General features: G+C 34.0%; 3 protein-coding genes across 11 annotated transcripts; all 3 read left to right on the top strand.

Annotated features, from left to right (window-relative positions):
• Positions 1-4,371: 4,371 nt before the first annotated feature.
• On the top strand, positions 4,372-5,894 carry LOC125197205 (auxin-responsive protein IAA31-like). 2 transcript variants are annotated; one of them, XM_048095918.2, is made up of 4 exons: positions 4,372-4,639; positions 4,716-4,990; positions 5,062-5,134; positions 5,698-5,894. In XM_048095918.2, the coding sequence occupies exons 1-4, from the start codon at positions 4,473-4,475 to the stop codon at positions 5,744-5,746; spliced, it is 564 nt and encodes a 187-aa protein (XP_047951875.2). In that variant the 5' UTR covers positions 4,372-4,472; the 3' UTR covers positions 5,747-5,894. The 2 variants fall into 2 exon arrangements, with proteins under 2 accessions (XP_047951875.2, XP_047951874.2); XM_048095917.2 differs by having other exon boundaries at positions 5,695-5,894.
• Positions 5,895-11,463: 5,569 nt separating this feature from the next.
• Positions 11,464-13,864, top strand: LOC125197006 (uncharacterized). Of its 7 annotated transcripts, none has more exons than XR_007171977.2 (4): positions 11,464-12,811; positions 12,899-13,281; positions 13,402-13,486; positions 13,672-13,864. XR_007171977.2 is itself a non-coding variant. In XM_048095697.2 (3 exons), the coding sequence occupies exons 1-3, from the start codon at positions 11,506-11,508 to the stop codon at positions 13,844-13,846; spliced, it is 330 nt and encodes a 109-aa protein (XP_047951654.1). In that variant the 5' UTR covers positions 11,464-11,505; the 3' UTR covers positions 13,847-13,864. The 7 variants fall into 7 exon arrangements, 1 of the variants encoding a protein (XP_047951654.1); XR_007171973.2 differs by having other exon boundaries at positions 11,464-13,048; positions 13,173-13,281; XR_016128709.1 differs by having other exon boundaries at positions 11,464-13,048; positions 13,173-13,299.
• A 5,549-nt stretch (positions 13,865-19,413) lies between these two features.
• Positions 19,414-22,682, top strand: LOC125191809 (uncharacterized). 2 transcript variants are annotated; one of them, XM_048089226.2, is made up of 5 exons: positions 19,414-19,813; positions 19,920-20,034; positions 20,138-20,252; positions 20,428-21,339; positions 21,416-22,682. In XM_048089226.2, the coding sequence occupies exons 1-5, from the start codon at positions 19,713-19,715 to the stop codon at positions 21,505-21,507; spliced, it is 1,335 nt and encodes a 444-aa protein (XP_047945183.1). In that variant the 5' UTR covers positions 19,414-19,712; the 3' UTR covers positions 21,508-22,682. The 2 variants fall into 2 exon arrangements, with proteins under 2 accessions (XP_047945183.1, XP_047945184.1); XM_048089227.2 differs by having other exon boundaries at positions 19,415-19,813; positions 21,433-22,682.
• Positions 22,683-24,952: the final 2,270 nt, after the last annotated feature.

Here is a 24,952-nt window from a genome sequence, read left to right as displayed (position 1 = left end):
ATTAGTTCCCCCTTCCCACAATAAGAATCACTTTTATCACATGCATAAATTTTAAGAAATATAATAAATAGTGGGTTGGAAAGTTAGAGAAATATGAGACCCACTCTTTTATATTAGTTTTATAATAAAATATGAGTGAAGTGAGTTAGTGGAATGTATGACTTACTTATTATTTACGGTAAAAAAAAGTGTGACTCTTACTGTAGACCAAAATGACAAAATATGACTTTTATTGTGAGACAGAGAAAGTATCAAATAATTGAAATTCAATGAAAAAGATAATCTCATCCATGGTCCTGTTCAGATGCTTTGAATACGAGGTTTGATCATATTTACTTCATCCGTCCCTTAAGAATATGCACTTTCTAATTTTAGAAATTTTATTCTATATTAAGGTGAGATTCATTATCCACTAACAATACGCCCATCAATTTTTCTTTATATCTCTCTCTTACCTTATCAATTACTCCATTTGTCCCATTAAAAACAAAACGTGTTCCTTTTTAGTTTTTTCCATTAAACATGAAACATTTCATAAAACGGAAACATCTTCATCTCTACTTTTTCATCTCTCTTACTCTACTCTCTCTTCATTAACTCACAAAACAACACTACATGAAAATCCGTGTCGATTTCCAAATGTTGCATATTTAATAAGTGCAAGAGCATCCGCAGCAGTAGGGTGTCTGTCCGTGCCAGCGGCACGGGCGACCGATGTCCGCTGATGCAGCTCGTCCGTCCGTGACAGCGGCACGGCGCTGCTCTTAAATAAGAGCACGTCCGTGCCGCTGAGTAGCCTTACGTGGCGGGCTGCGATTGGTCAAAGACAATTTTATTTTTTTGTTATTTTTCAAAAATTCAAAATTAATTAAAATAATCTTTTTTAAATAAAAAAATATTTTCCCACTTCCCCAATAAATTATATCTGTTTTCTACACACTTTTAATTTATTTTTAAATTTGTTTTCTCCAAAATTCATATTTTTATTATATATTTTTATTTTTTAGGATTTTAATAATGTAACTTTTATTTTTTAGGATTTAATTATGTATTTTTTTATATTTTAATGCATTTATATATTGTAGACATGTTTTTAGTAATTGAGGTATTTAAATTGAATAATAGAATTGTGAAACTTTTGAACTTGTCCTTGCGGAAGAGCACGGATGTGGGTGTTGTGCTCTTAGTTAAGGACAAGGAGTAAAAGTGGGTCCGGTCCTACCTCCGTGCTCTTAAATAAGAGTACGGATGTGGATGGTGTAAGAGAGTACTTCCTCTGTCCCGCTTAAGATGACACGTTTTTCTTTTTAGTTTGTCCCAACTAAGATGACACATTTCCTTTTTTGCTAACTTTCTCCATTCAATTAATACACTCAACCACTTTTTCTCACTCCTATTAAAATATTATTCTTTCTTTATCTCTCTACTTTAATACTTACACTCACCTTCTCTTTCTCCAACTAAACACTTTAACCAATAACTTCTAAAATCCCGTATCGGCTAAGCAATGTATCATCTTAGCCGGGACGGTGGGAGTATGAGTTAAAATTGATGTTCGATTAAAAGTGCATGCTCTCTAAACCAACATAGTGTGTTGATCAGGTGCGGCGCACGTGATATGTGTTCCCTCAATCTTATCATAGGTGGACAAAGGCAGAGATTGGATTCGGTTTGACAATTTGATTCATGTCAACCTCAAAGGCGGCAGCCCCATTTATTTCTTGTAACTTATGCTTTAAGTGATGTACATTTTATTTTAATGCATGCACACTTTATTCAAATCTCACACGTATTATTATTCAAATATTTTAATATCACACGAACAAACATTGTTGGGAACATATGTTTCTTGATCTCCTATTTCTTTATTCACCTTCAAAGTCTGTCTTTTTTTTATATATATCTATGCATTAAATTAATTAAAATAATATAAAAGAGGTAGACATGAAAACAGGGTCTGTAGGATCGGATAGATAGAGTCTCTGAATCTAAATTATCTAATTATTAGAAAAGTATTCAGTTATGGTTAATTCTAAGTTGTTAAATGGAAACACCGATTGATATGTAGTAAAAGAGAAATTAGTACATTTCAAAATCTGCCAAATAACGATAGATTAAAAGAGGACGGTAATTTTAATCTCAGAGAATAAAAGATGAGAGAAATATTAGGATTTTATTTGTAACGTTGTTAATTGAAAGACAAGACTTAAAAATATGGTTCGATTCTATATTTTTGGACTGTAAACTATGAGTTTGATACATTAATTTGTAAATTACGTGTCGAACATGGACACATAGTGAGTTCTTTTCTCTTGGGTATTAAAAATCATGTCGGTAGTCAGATTATGAGTGATCATTTCATTCGTGTTAATTAAGATGTCATGTTGATATATAATAATGAATCAAATAGTTTTGTTGATTAGTGCGTTAATGATGTTGCATTAGTTACATTTTTTTCATCTCTAAGGGGATCGAACCGACTATTTGGTGAAAAGTATTTTTGGAATAGTTCAAAATACTTATAAAATAGAATATCGATATCCATTTTGAACAAGACAAAAAACTATTTTGATTCGTCTTACCACATCACGTAAAATCGATAGTAGTCCCAATGGCGTCTAATTAATGACACTCACTTTTACTTTTTCTTTTTTTAAATCGAGTTCCGATGGGCAATTGAAAAAGCTTTAAATTTAATGACATACCTCTGTTATTACTACTGTTACACTACTAATGAGTCTAATTTACAATTTATATAAAAAATGTGGATGGCTTCAACTTACATTTGCAACGTATAAATACATTATTAAAGTCAGTGTGAATAATTGACAAGTGTTATGATTAAATAATGTCATTTCACTTGTACTTGGAGAAATGAGAGGATGAGGGCGGTCGAGAGGATTGATAAGTACCGTAATTTGATAAGTAAGTACTTCCTTTTTCCCGTTAAAAATGAAACGTTTTTCTTTTTTGATTGTCCTATTAAAAATGAAACATTTCCTAAAATAGATATAACTCTATCTCTACTTTTTCATCTCTCTTACTTTACTCTCTCTTCATTAACTCATAAAATAACATTACATAAAATCTCGTGCTGATTCTCAAATGTTGCATTTTAAGTGGGACGGAGGGAGTATAATGCTTCGTCTTTCTCATAAAAATATACTCCTATCACTTTTAAAATAATCTATATTTGAATATGTAATTGATAAAATAAGAAAATAAAAAAAAATATTATTATTAGTGAAAATGAGTTTCGTCTTATTAGACTAAAATTATTTTCTAAACTAGAAGTTGTTATTTTTATAGGAGAATACAAAATGGCAAAAATGAATTATTTTTATAGATCAAATTGAGTTTTTTAAAATTGAAATGGTATGTTTGGTAAATAGAAATGTTATCGGTTTTTAAATTAAACATTTGGTTTTCAAGTTTAATCGTCGATTTCGATTTAACTGGAATCAACACATCGGTTTCATATGTTCAATTTCAGTTTCAATATATTTGAATCATAAATGAACGGATGAAAATCAGGAAAACTAATGAGTTTTGCTAAACCGAAATCATAAATAAGGCTGCATGTTGATTATGGGTCCACCTCCTGTACCCAAATTTTGGATCGAATGTTAATATAGTCTGTACTCTGTATTGATTGAAATCTCAAAAAATCCGAAAATCAAAATCTATTACTTTAATATAAATAAATTTGAACAAATTTTTTTGCAAAACTACAAAAAATTCTAAAAAAAAAAATAAAAAAATCATGAAAGTGACTATATTAAGTTAGAAATATTTAAATAAAGTACTTAATTAATATAATATTCAATAGATATACTCTCTCCGTCCCATTTTATTATTTTGGAATGTCCATAAAAAATAGTCTCAATTTAAAAATAAAAATTTTCTTTTATATTTTACCCACATTTTTTTCTTTCCCTTTCTCTCTTTATCTATATTTTGTCCCCTTTTCTTTATTTTATTAATTTTTAATATGTGTCATCTATTTTTGCTTAAAGGAGGGTAAATAAAATTTAGATTTGAAATATTCCAGTGGGATCCAAAAATTGGAAAGTTTTGCCTAATTTGAATTAGATTTATATGGGTAGACAAGTGGGGGACATTATATTGAGTGTAATTTAAAAATGGAATGGAAATAAGGGAAAATATGTGTGGGAAGAGTAAAAGCATATTGTTTGGTCCAAGAAAATTGATTTAATTAAATTGGGAACACCTCATCAATTCGGTCGGTTGATACTCTAGCAATGATAGAGACATGCTTGGGAAATTGTTCTCTGTCTCCCCTGCGCCTCCACCTGCACCCGCAGAGATATATATATATATACACACACACGATTTGTTTGTATATAATCTACATGATACCCACACCCTATTTCACCCACACTCATATTCAAATCGCCTTGTATTTCTATTGGATTTTGTGAAATCGCTCTTAAAATAATCAAAATCAAAATATGGATGATCATCTTCAACTTGATCTCGCTCTCTCAAACACTTTCAATCGCAATCTGCCGCGAAATGATGAGAAGAAGCGGAGATTTGATGAATTATTCTCAGATGATGAGATTACCAGCAACAAACGCACATTGCCGCTGTTGATTTGGAATGATAATCGAAATCTGTAATTCTCTTTTCCTCTCATCTCTCTCTGGATTGCGATTTGGATTGTTTTGTGATGATTGTGTGTGAGTGTGTAGGGATTGCGGATGTGTTGATGTGGAAGGGGACGCGGTGGTGGGGTGGCCGCCGGTGAATTCGCGGATGCGGAAGGTGGCGGAGCATCACCGCCGCGAGAGCACCGCCGCCAATTACGTCACGGTGGATAACGGCGGCGGCGGCGGCGGCGGAAGATTGAATTCGATGTATGTGAAAGTGGAGATGGAAGGGATTGGGATAGCGAGGAAGATTAATTTGGGGATTTTTGGTTCTTATCAGGCGCTCACGGCCGCGCTCATGGCCATGTTTGGCAAGCGTGAGTTATTTCGTGAAAATGCTTGTTATTTTACTGAAAATGTTGTTGCTAATTGTTGATGTGCCAAACAGGTCGTGAAATGTACAAGCTCACGTATCGGGATAAGGAAGGCGACTGGCTGCTTGCTGGTGATGTACCTTGGGAGTAAGTGTATTTTATTAATTTTTTTATAAATGTTACTAATACAAAATTATTTTATATATTAATGCAAAACGCATAATATTTCATTGTAAGGTAACTCCGAGTTCATTATTAGTTTGTTTGTTTTTCGTTATAAAACCTTCGGATTTAAAAAAACACAGATGTTTGTCTGTGTAATTTAAAATCCGAATTTTTTATAAAGAACTAAGAATAAACTTACGGATTTCGTGTTATCCTAATTTTTTATAAAGAACTAAGAATAAACTTACGGATTTTGTGTTATCTAATAATGATCTCTATCTCTATCTACCTGATTTAAGAAATGTTGAATTAAGAAATGTTCAAAGATGATAAAATGTTACCAAATCTTTTATTTGTATTTGTGTCTAGCTATTTCGATTAGAATTTGTTGTGAGATAACAACTTTTAGGTCAATAGTGTTCATCATTTTAGATTAGTAACTGCATAAAGGTTACAACTACTAAATCTGAATTTTCTAAAAATGTGATAAATAGGACCTATTTTTATCATGTTTTTTTTTTCTAATCGATTTTATTTTGCAGAAGATTTGTTAGATCGGTGCGACGGCTAAAATTGCTGAAGAAGGCTTGGTGATCAGAGTTGGAGAAGCTTGATCTTTTTCCCCTTTCCAAAAATGTAGTGAATTATTATTAATGTAATATTAGGAGTAATTAATTAATTTTTGTAGATTTTTATGAATGACTAGTTATACTCGTTTACAAAAAAATTTGTGATTTATGAATCATAGATCTAGTTTGGGATCATATATAAGTATATAAGGCTGTCAAATTGGATATTTGCGGGTAACTGATCCTGATATTTTCAGGTAATTGATCCTGCAAATCCAAAAGTTAAACACTTGATCTCAAATTACGTTCAAATATCTAATTATCCGGTATTCGATCCTGAAAATCCAAAAGTTAAACACTTGATCTCAAATTACGTTCAAATATCTAATTATCCGGTAATCGATCCTGAAAATTCGAAAATTAAACACTTAAACACTTATCTCAAATTACGTTCAAATATCTATTTATCCGGTAATCGATTCTGAAAATTCAAAAATTAAACACTTGATCTCGAATTATGTTCGGATATCTAATTAATAACTATCCGACTTGGATATCCGAACCTTAAATTGGATACCTAAAATTCCCCATCTGTTTAGGTTTCCCCCCTATACAAGTGTATGATCATTTGTTTAAGGGAGCTTCTCCATGTTCTTGGATATGGATGACATATGTCATGAGTAAATTGTAATGTCATAAACAAAGCTTATGAGAACTAAAGCAGCTACGAATTAATTGAAAACATGTTGATAAAGCACTGTGATTAATGAGTGTGTTCTACTCTCGAAAGAATTATTGCCTTGTTTTGATGCCAAAGTTATATTTTAATCATGAAAACTTTTCCCAGCTTTTCCCAACAATAATGGAACAACAAATATTAATTATACACATGCAAGTGAAGTGATTGCATTATTGCATGTATACTTCAATTTTGTCCCCTAATTAATTTTGAATAGAATCGGATCGATTTTATTTGAATTGATTATATTATTATTTATTAATATTTATCTATTATATTGTCCCACCACCTACTTCGTCGTCTCTTCCAAACACACCAACTTTGTCACGATTTTGATTTTATATGGATATTGAATATTCTATAATTTACTACATATATTTTGAAATAAAAATTTTAGGTGTGAAGACATTTTCCGTAATTAATTAAATATACTATGTAATATAGGGGATTTTTATGAGTAAATTTTGTTATTGAGTAGTTGCAGATTGACGAGAGGGAAAAGAGATCATCGAGAAGTCTTGAATTATAAATTTGATAGTTAAATAGTCAAATGCATTTGAATAAATTATGTATTTATTTTTTTTATCGAGTATAGCGCATCGAAACATATTAAATCTCTATTTCAAATTACTTGAGTTGTATTTCAATTAAAAGGCATAAGTAAAATTTGATTTGTTGACGAGAAAAATTGTTTGAAGAGAGGTTTTACTCAAATACAAGAAATATATGAATTATAGACGGTCGCATAGAGAAAATTGAAAGTCACTATACAACTTTCGAATCTAAACAAAAAAAAAATACAATTCACTTTTCTTTTGACTTGCAATCTTTTATTCGTATAACATACCAATAAGGTAGATCATTTGCCAGCTTGAACTAAATCTAAATGAAAATTATGAATATAAAGTGCCATATTTGTCACCTATTAGTTACATTTCATGTTGCAATTGTTTAGTTCAACTTAGTAAATGTTTGATGGTAGATTATAATTGGACATAAAGTGAATTATAATCAAATATTTGACAGCCCATTATTATATCCAAATATACATTTGTCAACTACATAGTTGCATTTCAGGTTTCAATTGTTTAGTTCAACTTGGTCATGTTTGATGGGAGATTATAATTGGACATAAAGTGAAAAGCAATCAAATATTTGACAGCCCATTATTATATCCAAATATGTGTCAACTACTACATAGTTACATTTCATCTTGCAATTGTTTAGTTCAACTTAGTCATGTTTGATGGTAGATTATAATTGGACATAAAGTAAATTATAATCAAATATTTGACATCCCATTATCTTATATTCATATCTATATATAGAGAGAGTATATATTTGTCTGGTTTGATTTAGATAACTTTAATACTATGTAACACACATACAAAATAACACATATATTATGTAAATTCAATTTAGATGGAGTACTATTTATTACAACGACTCCACAAATAGGGTCATAAAATATAACTTCCTCCGTTTCATGATAGCTGAGTCAATTTTTTGTTTTGGAATATTCCATGGTCGTTGAGTCATTTTTCCTTTTAGACCACCCCCATCGGTGACTTTGAGATGGGGGTGGAGCATATAAGACAAAATAGGAAGTATTATAAATAAAAGAAAAATAAAATTACCCAACCCAACCCCTATTATCAAGGCTTGTCAGCCAACCCAAGTAAAAGTGAAGGCCAAATGACACATGTCAATTTTTCATTGGTTCTATGTATTATTATTTTTAATTTTTTTATTTACTATTAATTATTGATTAATAATGTAGAATTGTAATCTATAAATATAAAATCTAAATATTTTAGATAATCACCTTTTGAATATTTTGAACATTGTGAATTTATGAAATTTTTATTTCTATTATCGTATTATATTTTTTAATGTGTGTAATTTATTATTATATTGTGCTTTAATTATTTGAATATCTAATATTTTCTGTTTTAAATTTGAATCATATATTTTTTTATTATAATTTTTAGACATTATTTAATATATTTAAATTAATTATAAATTAAAATATTAATATAAAATATATGAAAAAGAAAATATTGGGTTGGGTTGGGTTGGGTTAGGGTCACTGATGGAAGTAAAAAAGTTGATGGGGGTTGAATTGAGTGAGGGTTGTGTATGTGGAGGATAGAGAAATGAATATTTTATTAAAAAGTTGATGGGGGTTGGGTTGGATGAGTGTCACGGATGGAGATAGTCTTAGCAAAAAGTAACACACTTTCACAATATTTATTTAAGAGTAAAAGCCAAAACTGGTCCTGAACATATCCCCATTTTACGATTTTGGTCCTATACTTTATCTTTTGAAATTTTGCATCTTGAACATTTCAACTGGGATCACAATTGGTCCTACACTAACATTTTCGTCAACTTTTAAACGGGTTTAACCCGATTTTGACCGATTTTTAAACGGTTTTAATCCGAATGAGACCATAAACCATTAAAACCGTTTAAAAATTGACGGAACTGTTAGTGTAGGACTAATTGTGATCTGAACTGAATTAAATGTTCAGGATGTAAAAATTCAAAAGATAAAAAATAGGACCAAAATCATTAAATGGGCATATGTTCAGGACCAGTTTTGGCCTTTACTGTTTATTCAATACTCCCTCCGTCTGCGAATAGGAGTCTCGTTTTTCCATTTTAGTTCGTTCACGAATAGGAGTCCCGGTTCACTTTTACCATAAATGGTAATAGGGTCTCACCTTCCACTAACTCATTCCACTCATATATCATTTAAAACTACTATACACGAGTGGGACCCTTATTCCACTAACTTTTTTCCACCTACTTTTCTTAATATTTCTTAAAACCCGTGCCGTCAAGAAATGAGACTTCTAATGACGGACGGGGAGAGTATACTATCAGGCCATCCGCAACGCTGTCTCTTATCCGTCTCTTAACCGTCTCATCTCTTCACTATTCATGGGCTCCATTGTACTTTTTAGCTCATCTCTTAACTAAGAGACAGCACCTGCATCCCTCCATCTCTTAACCATCTCTTAACTATTCATTCAATTTCATTTTTTATTTTTAATTCTAACAAATTCAATTTTAATAAAAACACACTTCATTAAAATAAAATAAATATTACAATTTAAAAGCCTAAAAAATAAAATAAAAAATACATAATTTAAAATCCTAAAAAATAAAAAAAATACATAATTTAAAATCCTAAAAAATAAAAAAAATACATAATTAAAATACTCTAAATGAAACTATAAAAACTACTCCGCCGGCGAATCATCATCCCCCGAAGTCGGCGGTGCACCTATACCAAGTTGAGCTCTCATATACTCAATTCCGGCCATATGGGCTGAAACTTGGCCAGGAGTCATTTTTGAAAGGTCCGCCATCGATTCGTGGCGACCAGGTACATGGACATTAGGGTGTGCGAGCCCGTGCCCGTGCCGGAGCCCGAGCCTTCGCCGCCTTGGTCCCTTGCGGCCGACGTCGTGCACCGGAAGAAGACCCCCCTGCATCATCGGTTGGCGTGCCCTCACGTGAGGTGTTGCCTTCGCCGCCATCACTAGACGAGTAGTGGCCACGCGCCGTGCGCTTCGTGCGTTTCGAGCCCGACTCGACACCGCCAGCCCACCTTTCAAGGTGGTGGACTTGCGACTAAACATCGACAAGCTTGAAATCTTTGCCGACGTCGTCTTTGAAGACCCGCAACGCCGCTCTCAGAATGTCGGCTCCACTGGCTCCGCTCTGATAATTCGCCTCTTCTCCCCTGTATATCGCGCAAAAATTTTTGACATCTCTACCGCATCGGTCCCAATGACTGCGAAGCATCTTCACGTTGCGGGGAACGGTATTCTTCGGCCTTCGTGCGTTGTAAACTTTGGTGACTTTTAGCCAAAAACACTTGTGGGTTTGTTGATTCCCGACGACAGGATCGTACGAGACGCTGATCCAAGCATCGTACAGAGCCAACGTCTTGGCTTGGCTGTATGGATGACGGGTGCCGTCTCCCACAGCCTCTGCCTCTGCTTCCTCCTCTTCCTCATCTTCCTCCTCGGCATTGACGCCGAGCCTGAGGTTGATCCTGCCGGAGCCGGAGCCGGAGCCGGAGCCTCCACCAATTGGCCAGTCGGGCAAACTGCGTTCAGGCGCCAAAAATTCTCCGGAATTTGGGATAATCCCGGCGATTGCCCGTACCTCTGGGGGGGGAGGGACGATAGTATGCATCCACATCAAAATGTGGTGTTTGGTACGCCGGCGGGGTGGTCGAGCCTTGGGTGCCCGGCGACGAACCGGGAGTACCCAAACAGTTGTACATGCTCGCCCAATCGTCGAACGAGTTCAAGTCGAACCCGCCGGAGCACCGCCTGCTGGAGCCGCCGCTGCTGGAGGTTCCATCGCCGGATATTTTTTCAACAATTTGAGAGCAGTGTTTGTGAGTAAAATGGAAGAGGAATGACAGTAGTGTTTGTGTGTAAAATGGTGAATGGGGTATGGAGTATATTTATAGAAGAATAAAAGAAAAAAAAATTTAAAAATTCGACCGTTTTGTTCCCAACGGTCATTTGACCGTTTGAATTTTTTATTATTATTAAATTCGAATTTTTTGAATTTATATAAAAAAAATTATTACGTCATAATTACGACGCCCACTCGCGGGCCGGCGAGTGGGCGTCACGCAATGCTCCAGCGCGCGCCACGTGGGCGAGCGCGTCGTCTCGCCAGCTCAAGGCCGGCCTCGCCGGATCGCGTCGCGTGACGAGATGTCTCGTCTCGTCTCGACGAGATGTCTCGTCTCGTCTCGACGAGACGAGCCTCGCAACGCTGTCTCGATGCTGGCTCGTCTTGTCGAGACGAGACCGAGCCCGCATCGAGTCAGCGTTGCGGATGCTCTCAATCTCTTTTTTAATCTACGTGCCGAAATTTCGTACTATGTAAATTCAAAATATTTCTCCTTATTTTTAGACTGTCATTTTTATTTAGAGTATATATTTATATTAATTTTCAAACAAATAATTTTCGCATAATGATTAATTGTCAGCTACAGGAGAGTGAATGTGATGGATGAGAGCTTGATCATGGATGATGTGAAGAAGCTCTGCTTTGTCTCCCTCAAGATTGCGCGGTGTGGTATTCTCTTCCCCTCTTCCTAATTGTTTTTTGTTAACCTAATTCTGGATTATGAATCTTAATTGGGGATTGGTGAACATTCACAAGTTTTTGCTTCGTGTTATTCGTTTCTGCGTATTTTGGATTTTACACGATTAGCTTCGGCAGTTTGAAACATTTAGGCTCTGATAAGTTTGAATTACAACAATGTGTTTGTGCAAAGTTCTAACTAAGATATTAGTGGAACACATATATAAAATGCTTGTATCTGATCACTTGATTGAAATGAGGACAAGTTTTAGAGATATTTGGTATCTAAACGCCTAAATGTTGGTATCTGATCTCTCCATTGGCACGACTGGAAATTACTTTAATTTTTTTGCTCGGTTGAGTATTTCTTAGGTTGTAGTTGGAGAGGGAATGTGGATTAGGAGACAGGTTTAAAAGGAACGCGTAACGGAAGTTTCGAGTATTGAATTGAGTGTTTTCATCGTAGAGGAGAACGAGGAGGAAGGAGATGACATCCTCTGTTCTTCAGCAAGTTTGGTGCATATTTCGGAATTTGGATAGTTGTGATGGGTGATTCTGTAGTTATCTTTACAGTGTTAAGTCATCACGGATTCACAATCCAACCGGAGGACTTATAATTGATCAACTTAAAAAGAGGGGGAGAATGTGGAAGATTAGGTGATTATATTAATTTTGATGCATTGTATAAAAATCTTACTACTAATAAACTTATTTCTACTAGAAGATTCAGGATTCAGATAATGAGTGACAGTTATGACATTTAGACCTGATTTGAAATTATTGAAACATTTGTACTAATCTTTAGACTGGGTGTCATTCTAAGTTCTAACATAACAAAGACAATAACAATCTGATTGGAACTGTAACCACATCTGATCTTAGCCAAAAAGGCAAAGAAAGGACAATCAGATTAGTGAAGTATAGAACAGAGAAAATTTAATCTATTTGGATATGAAGTAAATATATTAGTATGTATGATCCATGTTTTTGGTACAGTTTTAACAGCTTAATATGGTTATAACCCAACTGTTTTTCATAGCTAAGGGTATTTGATAGTACTGTATCTATCTGTGGATCTGGAACTTCAACAATATCAGTTTGATGCTGAACAATATACTAACATTTCTTACCATGATTAGTTAATTGCCTTGTTCAAATGCGCAATAATGTGATGCAATCTTACCCTTCAAGTTTTCTTTGATCAGGAATATAGTGCAATTGAACAAGGTGAATTCTCATTATGAGAACATCATTTTGCAGTAGTTTTGTGTGTATGACTTGGAAGCTTTTTCTTATTTACATGCTTGAGATCAGTTTTCAGGAGATCTGGAAAAGACAATTTGCTTAGGTGTAGTTATGTGCTACCAGATGGCATCACTCATATGAAGGGCTTTGTGAAAGATCTCGATTAAACAATGCGATACTTATCCTTGGTTGAAGATGAATCCCCTTCTTCCCCATGGCGTGAGTCTAGTGACAACCCCCCGCATAAACGAAACACTGACCCAACAAAAACAGCAGAGATTGATTTCTTCATAATGTTTAAACTCTATCTGTTTTCAAACTTTAGCAACTTCCCTTTCTGCAGGAATTATCCTTTGACGAATGAGCGGTTTCCTTGTCCCAGAGATGATATTTCGGCCGACTGATTTGGATCGGTCATAATTCTCCATATTTTACACTCGAACTTTAGACAAGTAATACTCGAGATTTAGGTCATAACATAATTATGCTTTGTTTTAGCTGTTCAGTTTTGTAGCAACAACCCAGAGCTATTACATAATTGATGAAGTCCTTTTGCTAACCATGTTTCTCAGGAATGAACAAGGCAGGACTCACGGAATGCATTGTTCGAGCTGTCAATTCGTGTCATCCTCATCTACACCCCGTGTTATATGAGAGGTAATGATTCTGTTTCCGCACCTGTTATGTGATACAATAATTATACTTCGACCTAAAATATTGTTCGGTTTTCACCAAATGAGTCTTTGTCTATGAAACACGAGATTTTAAATATGCATCGACTAAACGACTGGATTTCATGTTTGGTCACCCTTCTTACCCTTGAATTGTTTCCTACTTTGTAGGCCATGGAGGCGTACAAATCGAAATCCATGTGAGAACACGTCACCACTAATGAAGAGTAACATCGATGGTACCAGAGTCGAACCGAGGTATACCTTGAACTTAAGTGTAGAAGGGACTAGACATGGATTTGTCTCCCCAATGGATATGATGATTGTGATTTCTTACTTTAAATGAAGAAATTATTGAGATACTTATGGTTGTGTTTGAGAAGTGCAAATGTCCTATGTTGATATTTCAGGGAATGAGGTGACAACTCTTGATTTTGAATTATCATATAGTGTTTACTGCTATAGTCTTCTCACTATTAATTTTAGGGACTACTATTATTTTTTTTGTCCGCTTACAGACTGTTTGTAACAATAATATGTTACCTAACTAAATTCTGGATATGATACTGATTATGACATGACATAATAGACTACTATATAAGCTTTTATTAGTCCTGCTAGTGTCTTTACCAACATGAATAGTAGTTTGCTGGTCCAATCTTATAAATTTTTAATACTCTATTGGTCCGTCATTAACCGTCACATTTTTAAAAATGTGAAGCAAACCGGGTGAAAATATAGTAGAATATGAATTTTACTTTTATACTATTTTTTTAGAGAAATATGTGTTGAATCAGTTAATGAAGTGTGATACTATCAAATACAACTAATATTCAAATAAAGATATGTAAGGACAAATATTCTATAATATTCAAGTAAAATATGTAACGACAAACATTCTAAAATGACAAAAATGAAACATTGAATAGTGGATAAAGGTATAATATAGTGCTATACTACTTCAAATAAAGTAAAACAATGAAATTTAAAAATCATATTATGAATTTTTAAGTAGTATCTGATATGAAAGTGGATGAAAATCAATGGCGGATTAAAAACACGCAGAAAACAACAAATACAAAACCAGAACCGAAACAGAAAATAAACTAATATTGACTCGAATAAATAAGAGAGAAACAATCCTCTTAACGAGGACGTATCGAACTATCATTCAGAAAACATGATTCATGGACACTCACTCTAGACGAAGAATAGAAGTGAACTTAACCCCAAAAATTAAGGTGGAGCTATCGTACCATGAGGTTCACGCCATCTTTAAGAGTCGAATTCTTATTCAATAGACTTTTTTTAGCATTATGAGCCAAAGCTATGACAATCGACCCACAACCCATGTGGGTTCTTCCATTGTACAGAGACATTGTATACTATTTCATCAATCATCATAGACTATGAATCTCTGAGCATTTCATTGTGATGGGAATCTTTTCAGTAATGGGAAATTAAACTTTTTAGTGATGCTGTTCAAAAACTTTCTCAAACAATCTATTATAGCTGAAATGGGAATGTTACATGAAATAATTACGATTAATCAGTGTTGGTCCTAAAAAAATGATAAGTTTGTGAGGTATCTTTTGGAAATGTCGATTTCAAACATTGAAAAATGGATCTCAAAAATTTACTTCTACCTTAAATACTCGTATGGCATAAAACATAGCTACTATTTTTGGTTTCATAAATAACTAATAGCTTTGGTGAAAATGATAACTCAAGCTTTTGTTATATTTTTTAGCTTACACGCGAAAATGAATATATTCTTTTGTGATATTAAAAAAGTCAAATGGACGTATTGCCTTAAACATTATGCTGAATTTTGGTCATTCTTGTAATTTTGAAAATCAGCTAAAAAAATTATGAATTTTGGATTTGTTTTGAAATTATCACATGGTAAATTTGTTTGGTGAAATTAAATATGGATATGATATCCATGAAATCTTATAAGTGGATGTCACAGTTGTTCATGAGTATGAGTTAAGCAATGTCGTCTATTTATTTAGAAAATGACGTCCTTTGATAAAAAAAAAATTTGACGGATCGAATTTTTTTTTTATAAATAATTTTAAGAATTGTCGGCATTTTTTAGCACAAACATCTCAATGTCCATATGATCTTTCTAGTTCAAATATAAAGGCTAAGACCATTTCCAATAGTACTTTAAAATCCAATTAGAGTAAGTAGTTAGTGTCAGCGGTTGGAGACGCTCTAATCGTTTAAAAATACATAGACAGTAGTCTAATTCACGTCATTATTATCAATTTGAAGGGGTTAAAAATATAATTTCCCATAAAACATGAATTTCCCTCAAACTGAATCCAAGATGACATATCGGAATATCCAAATGATGTCGTCTTGGTCTAGGCATGTCGGGATATTTAAAACTGGACTAAAATGATATCTTTTTATAAAAAAATATATAAAAAGTTCAAACGAAATTTAAAAAAATTAATATAATTAATCACTAAAATGACATGGTTTGAATGTGCTGACTTGCCATTTCAAAATTTGTCATATCATCTTCACGTCATTTAAACTTGACACAATAAAAAATTGGCTGCTAAATAGGGATAATAACTCATTTAGAGACGAAATTTTATAAAAAAAAATGTACAATATCTTTTCATTGGATTCAAAACTAATGGTAAAGAGTAAACACTATAGACCTTCAAATAATTACAGTGAAAACTCTATTTGGTACGTATTATAATTATTTTTGCAATGAGAGCTTGTTATGTGGGCATTTTGTCATGTACGGAATAAATGAGACATGACAATTCAATTCATTTCCCATTTATGTGATATGACGCATCATTCGTGCACTAATTTCAGCAGAAGATCTGTATAACATCTGATGCTACAAAAATAAAATAAGTACTTAACTTTATTCATTTTAAAGTACAGTGTAATATTCTTGGTTAAATTATTATCTTTCTAAAAAATAAGTACAATAGGTGTTAATATAAAAATATTTTAAGATTGAATAAAAATATGAATTTATTACTACTCCATCCTTCCTTGAAAGTAGAACTATTTTCTTATTAGTCTGTTCCTAAAAAGTAGTACTCCTTTCGTCCCATAAAAATATGGGCAAGGGGAATGACATGGGGAATAAGAAAAGATTGGTAAAATAAGAGAGAGGAAGAAGAATGATATGGTAAAGTAGTGTTAGTGGATAGTGAGACCTATTACTAAATTGATAGTATAACTTTTCAAAAATGGAATTCACATATTTTTGTGGGATAGAAGAAAATAGAAAGTGCACATATTTTTATGGGACTGAGAGAGTATAAACTTTCTAAATTTAGAATAGTTAAACAACGCATTGCCCTTAAATATCATTTTATTTACAACTTATACTAATATACATTACTAAGAGCATCCACAATGGAACGGCCCCCTCCCAGAGGGCCCTTCCATTCCACGTCAGCATTTTACCCAAGGGCTTATTTCCCTGCAATAGAAGGGTCCTTCCAAAGGGCATATCCCACTTCCATTTCATTTCCACATCATTACTATTTTGTTTTAATCTTTTTGCACTTCTATATTTAATATGTTATCAAATTAAATAAATTTAAATACAAAAATATTAATACGTAAAAATCTTCGTTGTATACAATATTGAAAAGAAGAATACAATGAGATGCAAATTTAAATAAAACTAGAGAGAGAAAAATTATTAAAAAAATGAGAGAAGAAAAAGATGATGGCGGGACATGAAAGGGGATGTGGTATTTATATTAAAAAATATGGAATAAAAAAAAAAGAAATTGGGATCGGCCTAGGCCGTTCCAACTGCCATATTGGAAGGGCCTTGATAGGCCTTCTTCTTGCAATGGTTGGCCGATGGGGGCCGATCGGAAAGCCTCTCCATCAGCCAACCATGTGAACTTTCTAATATGCGAATCACACTCTCCAATAATATTATATACATGTCATTTATCTCTTTCTTATCTCTTCTTACTGTATCAATTATATATTAAAATCTATATCAAACTAAACGTTCCTACTTTTTATTGACAATAAAGTAAGTACACTATTATTAAAATTATAAAATACTCCTTATGGCTAGCTCAATGGTTACGTAGCAGTAGCATGTAGCTTTATCCAAAATTTTATGTCTTTTTTTTTTCTACAGTTCAACTCTTTAAATGCTTACCAAATTTCGAGGAATTTAATCTGTTTATAACGACATTAAATGAGTGGTCAACCCAGTATTGGGTAATTATTAAAAATCGAAGACCATTATATGATTTGGACATCTTCTATTTCAAGTTTTCAAACTATAGTAAGGAGTAAGTATTAATTATTTATATTACTGGTATTGTTCTAATGTTCGGTCTATACTCTATATTAATATCCACATTAGAAATATCAATTCCAAATTCTAAATCTACAAAAATCATGTCGCCTAATATTCGACGCATACTTTATATTCGTGTAGAACATTTAATTCCCTATATTCAGTCATGAAATTTGATTTCACTCCTAAAGTCTTCTACTATACAAATACCAGCACAAGGTTAAAAAATAATTTAAATCAAAAGTAGTATATATTTACAATATATATTGATTTATGTAGTAAAAAAAAGTAAAGTTAATTGATAATTTTTCAGATAAATAATTATTCAGTCTTATATATGAACCACGAACTTCGAACGTCAGACAGCCTTAATTTGGCTAGCCTAGTCAAATGCCCTCGTCACCTCTTTCTAACCCCTGTATGAATATATGAATTTTTAAATATATCTAAAAATATTCATTAAATGCTTCTTTTATTAAATTCTCAAAATTACTCTATGGAGTATATATTTTTGCTTCATCCATTATGATTTCCTGGCTACATTTTTGTGCATCAAAAACCGGTTCTGTTTTTTTAATAATGTACCATTAAAAATAAGTGAATTAATTGCGATACAAATGGAATGAGAAATAATGAGCTATGAATGAAGCATGATTAGTTGAAAAATAATGTGGCAATAATGCAGACGAGATCTATATAAAATAAGTTAATTATTAGAAACATGATTATTGATTAGTAGAAAAATGAGAAACAAAGGAAAGAGGCTGCTCCCCAGCCATTTACACGTCAACTTCACATCACAATTGGGCATCCCACTAAATCCCCTCTAAACCTCTATAACCTTTTTTTAAAACTCCTACGTAATGGAGAAAATTAGAAATGATGCGAAGAGGGCTCGAACTCGGCAATTCAAACAATAATGTCTAATCTCTTTGCCGCTAGGACAAAGATTCTGCACCTAAACCTCTATAACTTTGCACACTCCCTTGTTTCACTCTAAGTAGAATATTTCTGATTTGACACAAAATTTATGTAGTACTCACTCTGTTCTATGTTAATAGCCTGAGGGATGATCGTTGTGCACCCCAATGTAATGAACCAGCCTTTCAAAGTGTATGTTAACACGAACCAAAAATCCGTTTAATTATGTAATATTATGATTTTAATCATGCAACCTTTCTTATGTTAATGATTTTTGTACTTTTAGTTCTATCGCATACTCAATTTATTTAATCGGAATATATAATGCTAAAACAAGTTATGATTAATACTCCTTCTACCGAAGATGCCCTACTTTTCTTTTAAATTTGTCCTAGTCAATAAAAACATTTTATCTCAATTTGATCATGTCTCTTACTTTTTCTTTCCATTTTACGCAAAATAAAATTGCATAAAATTCCGCTTCACCCAAAAAGGGATCGATCTCAAATGTAGAATGGTAAAAGAGGTAATAAGTGTACGAGATAAAGAAAAAGTGACGCGTGAGTGAGCTAAATAGCGAGCAACTGAACATGTAAGGGCCGGTCCATTGTTGATGCTCGGGATGGTCCACCACTCTCATATCTAGATTTTTGTGTATCAAGAAATGTGAAACATCAAACAAAGTAAAGGGTAGAGCTAGTACAAAAATTGGGAGGTTGTGGGGGGCAACATCACACCATCAGACAACCCCACTCCACTCTCCCCCCATCGCTAAAAAAGCATTTATTGCTTGCACCCAAAAACCAAATGCTAAAAGCCATCTCTCCCTCTACTCTCACCCCATACTACTCCTCCGCGTCTTCTTGGACTCTGCGCCGCGATTGTTCCTCTCGATTCTTCCCCAAATTCTGCTTTTCTCTTCCGGTTTTTGTTGATTGCGCCAACTGTTTGATAAATTGTCTAACTGAAGAAGAAGATGCCTAGGCCTGGACCCAGACCGTACGAGTGTGTGCGAAGAGCTTGGCATAGTGAAAGGCATCAGCCCATGAGAGGTTTGGTTATCCAACAGATTTTCAGGTAGTGGGTGTTGGAATTGCCTTGATTTTGAATTATTTTTGAAAATAAAAATGTGTTCTTTATGTGAATTTGTTGAAGTTTTTGGAAAAAATGTGTTCTTGAACAGGCTTGTACATGATAATCACTCTGCTGCAACTAAAAAGAACAGAGAATGGCAAGAGAAGCTGCCTCTTGTGGTCTTGAAAGCGGAGGAAATCATGTACTCCAAAGCCAACTCTGAGGTTTTCCCTTTTTTTTTGCTTTGGCCCCATTTTTGATTTGGTGTTGGTTGAGCTGAAATTTTCTATAATTGGTGTTTATTGATTATGTTTATGTGTTGGGTAGGCTGAATACTCGAATGTTGAGACACTATGGGACCGAGTGAATGATGTTGTTGATACGATTATTCGGAAAGATGAGAGCACCGAGACTGGGGAGCTTCTGCCACCCTGTGTTGAAGGTGGGGATTTTGTTCTCTGCATCTGTATCTCCTTATTGAGTTTTGAACATTGAGCTGAATTTTTTGCTATAATTGGTGTTAATTGATTATGTTTATAGTATGTTTTACTAGTTTGAATGCTTGTTTATCGCTATAGTTTAATCGTTGCTATGTGGAATGGAATGGTGTTTTGCAGCTGCACTTAATCTAGGGTGTGTACCGGTAAGGGCGTCAAGGAGTGAACGACACAACAATCCGAGAACTTACCTCAGATCTTCGTATCCAGAATGTAACAAAAGCATGTCTCCGAGATTCCTAAACGACAATGTGAATGAACAGAATCCTGATTTGATGCACGCTGCCAAGATGCCCCAACATGTGGATTCGTCTCGTTTAGTTTGGGAGTCTAACAACCGAATCACACCAAACAGTACTAACCAGCAGCAGCACATGGCTTCTTCATTTGAGAAGAAGCTTCATTGTATTGGCAATAGAAATGCTATGGAAATGGAGCGTAGTAATGCTTGGCTGAGTAGAAGCTCAGTGTACCCCTTGTACTATGGGATGGATTTCAAACCCGAGGTTTGTCAGTTGGGTTTTCAGGTAGCTCAAAAGTCGGACTCTGTCATTATTGGTGTGCCGGTGTTTTCATCACCTGCTGAACCTGCTTCCGAGGTTGGGTGCTTACAGAATCTATTCCCTTATGGCGAAGATAAGTTTTTTGGGAAAAGGGCGTGTGAAGTAGCTTCCAAGGATACCAAAGGGAAGGGACCTCAGGCCGGCTTTGACTTGTCCCTGAGGTTGGGACTCTTTTCTGATTCGAATTCAGGCAGGGAAGACAGCTCTGGTTTCGTTACTGATAGCCTTGGTCGTAGGTTATCTCCATATGAAGGCCTGCCCGTGGAGGAGTTCCCTTTCTTCCCTATGGAGCCTGCCCATAGCCAGACGTGGATGCAAAGAAGTAACCAGAATGAGGAGAGTGAGAATCAGAATGCGGAATTAGTTTCTAGAAAGCGTAAGCTATCAGTTATTGGAGATTTAGGAAATGACCAATTTTTCTGGTCAAAGGATTCAACTAACCGTTTTGTTGGTCAAATGAAAAGACCTGGTATGTAGAAATTTGCCTTCTTTGTTGTATTGTGCGATTATGCCTTTTCGAGAGAAAATGAAAAAGAAAATTGCAGATTGCATCTTTATGCAGTTGGAGTCTTTTATGCCACACTTCTCTGTCCGAGTTCTTGATAGGAAAGTATCAGAAGCAGTTCGTGAAAATTAAGTGACCTGCACTGGAGGTCCTACGGTAATGATATGTTACATGTTTTAAGATAATCGAATGGTCCTATTATTCAGAAATCTTATGTCTAGGGTTCATATTCTATTTATTATGCCTTTATATCAAGACAGCATCGGCAACATTAGATTGTAAGCATTCAATTATTCTGTAGCAAAAGTTATTCTTATTTATAGTGGTAGCTGAGAAAAAGCTATGAAGTTGCTAGTCAATTCAGGATAGAAGAATAAATATTCGCCATACCTATCCACACTTCCACTTGTATCCGGCAGCAGTTCATCGTTTTACTTCTCATTCAGTTGACATATTACACTGTAAAGTTTTGCATTGTTAGGATGATCTTCTGTTTCCATAGCTGCTTTCTTTAACTATATGGACTGAATTTACGCCCGAGTAACCTCCTAGTGCCCAAATTAAGGTAGACTTGACCGGGTTGAATTCTTGGAAGGCTGAAGAAAGAAATTGATATAGTTGGTCACTAACTACTAAGGTAGATCTATTGCTGGTTTCTCCTTTTCTATGATTCATCATGGTGAAAGGTGGCTTATAACTTCTCTTTTTTCGAGTACTGTCACGTTCCGCCTGCATTTTCACCTCCACGTGAAAAGAAACGAGGGAAAGTCCTAGTAATAATGTGGAACTTGATGGATTTCTTGCATTTATATGTCATGTGTAGCAGAAGTTTTTATCCCATCATGATTATGCATCTTTAATTCATAGAAATTGTGCATCTTCTTCAGTGCATTATTCTTTTTACTGTTTGCTTGGACCATCAATGAATAGCCATTATCTTCTTGTAGCTAAATACATTTATGTGAGTTTGGTCCACTTTTTTTCTGATTGAGTGAAAAACAGCAATTGAAGTACAGAAGACAGAGGTAAACTGTTTTTTTTTTTTTTTTTTTTGTTGAGGAAAACAGAGGGAGTTTGTTTTACAGTAGAAATTATGTATTGAATGTGTAGTGGGTTTGAAATGGTTGAATTATTAAGGAGTTGTATTGTTTCATAAAAGTGGAGAGTGGTCCTTCAAAAGGATTGGTTGGCATGTGTGTGTGTTTTGATGTCACTTTATGTTCCCAATTGCAACCCAACATTACATTTGGCAGAAGAGGTGGTTTTTCACTTTAATCAATCACACCTCACCTCAATTATTCTTTGCATGTTTCACCCATTTATTATACTATATTTTGTGGCCTTTATTTGTGTAAATTAATAGCCAAATAAGTTACAAGTCATTATGATGATTTTAATTTTAATTTTTTGCTTCTATGTGGTAGGAATTGATTTCATTAGGATGAAAACAAACATAAAATAGAAGACAACAAATAAACCTAACAAACTTTTTCCATGTTTTGGGTTGGTAAAGTAGATGTTGTGTTGGGTATTTCCATAACAGAGTGTAAGGTCATAAATAAAATTACACGGATTTAAAAATTTAATGAGGAATCAAAATGGTCAAGGATCATGTAATTATTGATGAGTTTTGTTGATAAAAGTGACAAAATATGTTGATGAACATGGACCGTGGGCCGTACCACACTTGCGTCCCAACCCGTGGCCTGGCGCGTTGGAGGGGAGGGAGACGCAGCTAAGGCCGTGTCTGGTGACGGAGGAGAGTCCCAGGCCGTGCCCGGTTGCGTACTGGGCCCCGGGGGCTGCAATTCAAATTTTTATTTTTATTTTTTAAAAAAATTGAATTTTTTCATGTTTTTGTATTTGAACCTTCATATTTTTATTTTCGAGTTGAGGAGAGGAGTAGTTGACGAAAATGGAAGTAGAAAAAGAAAATGAAAAAGACAGGAGGAGAAGAAGATGACTACATGGGAAGGGAGCAGGGGAATAAGAGAAAAGGAAAAATTTTAGGTTTAATACATTTAATGGGCTGGGCTTTATTTTAATTTTATGTATTTAAGTATTTGTTCAATTTTAATGGGCAGGATTTTTAATGATTTTTTTAAAATTTTGAATTTCTATGTTTGTAATTTTTAATTTTCGAATGAAGATGAATTTTTCGTGTTATAATTGCTCAACGTTTTCTATTTTAAGAGTAAAATAACTAGTTGTGAATAATGTAATATAATAGTTGGGGGGGCTGGATGAGACCTGCAAGATTATAGAAGTTGTGGACTGGCGCAAGGAAATGAGGATAATGATGACATGGATGAGACTTGAGGCTTGAATCCAGGACATGTTAAGGATACTCATTTTATAGCTATTGGATTACTATGATATTAAGTTGAAATAACTGACAAATTAATTATAGAATTGGTTTATGCGGAAAATGTTTTATTTTATCAGATTATTTGTGATTCGAATTAGTGTGAGTCAAAAACTTGGAAAAAAGGACTCACTAAAGTTTTTGAATTGGCGTGAGGCAAAAATTTGTAAAAAGGTTACTAAATCAAGTTTTGCACTTGGTGTGAGTCCAAAACTTGGAAAAAAAATACTACTGACTAAAGTTTTTCTAAAAAGAGAATCAATAGTAATTTTTTATCCCTTCTATAATAATTCGAATCATCGACTTATTGAAAAGACAAAAAGTATCTTACTACTAACTATGCTACGATTCCATCCACTTATAAACTAAACCGCCAGATTATTCTTTCCTTAAAACTAATGGCAATTTTCCCTAAATTAAATAAAACTACACTTAATACTAATAAGTTACAAGTATACTTATGCTGTGATTAATATATGGACATTTTGTTTAATTCAGTTCGATACATCATATGAGAATCTAAAATCCCAAGCGGCACTTGTTTTTTTATGGTTGATTGTAAATAGAGACGTTGGAGCCTATGATTATGGTCCATTTATAATTTCAGAGATTACTATATCTATATTTAGTTATATCATATGTATGAATAAAAATAATTCTTTTACCTCCAAAATATATATATATATATATATATATATATAGGTTTGTGTTAAAATGACAACACCTCTTAAAGTAATACTCCTTCCGTTCCCTCATAGTTGAGGCGGAATTTTTCGGCACGGAGTTTAAGAAATGAATATTGAGTGTGTTAAATAAATAGATAAAAAAGTAAGAAAGAGAAAAAGGTAGAGAGAATAAAGTAAAAAGTGAATAAAGTAGAGAGAATAAAGTAAGAGAGAGTAAAGTAAGAAAGAGAAATAAGTTACTATATATGGAAATGACTCAACTATGAGGGAACTTCCCGAAATGGAAAAATGACTCAACTATGAAGGAACGGAGGGAGTACAATACCACCAATCCTAGCCAATCATTTGTACACATGGACGAATAATCAGCTGCCATGTGGCAATCATAAAAATTAGTCAAGGGTAAATTTTCGCGGACTGCAATATCCAATACGCTAGACTGCAATTTTTCCCGCCTGCAATATCCAATACGCTGGACTGCAATCTATAGATTGCAGTGTAGTGTATTGGATATTGCAGTCTAGCG

This window comes from Salvia hispanica, chromosome 4 (assembly GCF_029641045.1).
Source record: "Salvia hispanica isolate PSC_SH4W2 chromosome 4, Shi_PSC_v1, whole genome shotgun sequence".
Classification (NCBI taxonomy): domain Eukaryota; kingdom Viridiplantae; phylum Streptophyta; class Magnoliopsida; order Lamiales; family Lamiaceae; genus Salvia; species Salvia hispanica.
Note: the sequence above shows the minus strand (reverse complement) of the source record. Positions and strands in the feature narration are given on the sequence as shown.

What these genes read in the sequence shown, in the direction of transcription:
- LOC125197205 (XM_048095917.2), top strand. Translation starts at nt 4,473, where the DNA reads ATGGATGATCATCTTCAACTTGATCTCGCTCTCTCAAACACTTTCAAT. An exon ending in TGGAATGATAATCGAAATCT is followed by an intron (nt 4,640 to 4,715) that starts GTAATTCTCTTT and finishes GTGAGTGTGTAG; the next exon opens with GGATTGCGGATGTGTTGATG. An exon ending in GCTGGTGATGTACCTTGGGA is followed by an intron (nt 5,135 to 5,694) that starts GTAAGTGTATTT and finishes TTTATTTTGCAG; the next exon opens with AAGATTTGTTAGATCGGTGC.
- LOC125197006 (XM_048095697.2), top strand. Translation starts at nt 11,506, where the DNA reads ATGGATGAGAGCTTGATCATGGATGATGTGAAGAAGCTCTGCTTTGTC. An exon ending in CCTCAAGATTGCGCGGTGTG is followed by an intron (nt 11,576 to 13,401) that starts GTATTCTCTTCC and finishes CATGTTTCTCAG; the next exon opens with GAATGAACAAGGCAGGACTC. An exon ending in CACCCCGTGTTATATGAGAG is followed by an intron (nt 13,487 to 13,671) that starts GTAATGATTCTG and finishes CCTACTTTGTAG; the next exon opens with GCCATGGAGGCGTACAAATC.
- LOC125191809 (XM_048089226.2), top strand. Translation starts at nt 19,713, where the DNA reads ATGCCTAGGCCTGGACCCAGACCGTACGAGTGTGTGCGAAGAGCTTGG. An exon ending in ACTCCAAAGCCAACTCTGAG is followed by an intron (nt 20,035 to 20,137) that starts GTTTTCCCTTTT and finishes TGTGTTGGGTAG; the next exon opens with GCTGAATACTCGAATGTTGA. An exon ending in TGGTCAAATGAAAAGACCTG is followed by an intron (nt 21,340 to 21,415) that starts GTATGTAGAAAT and finishes AGAAAATTGCAG; the next exon opens with ATTGCATCTTTATGCAGTTG.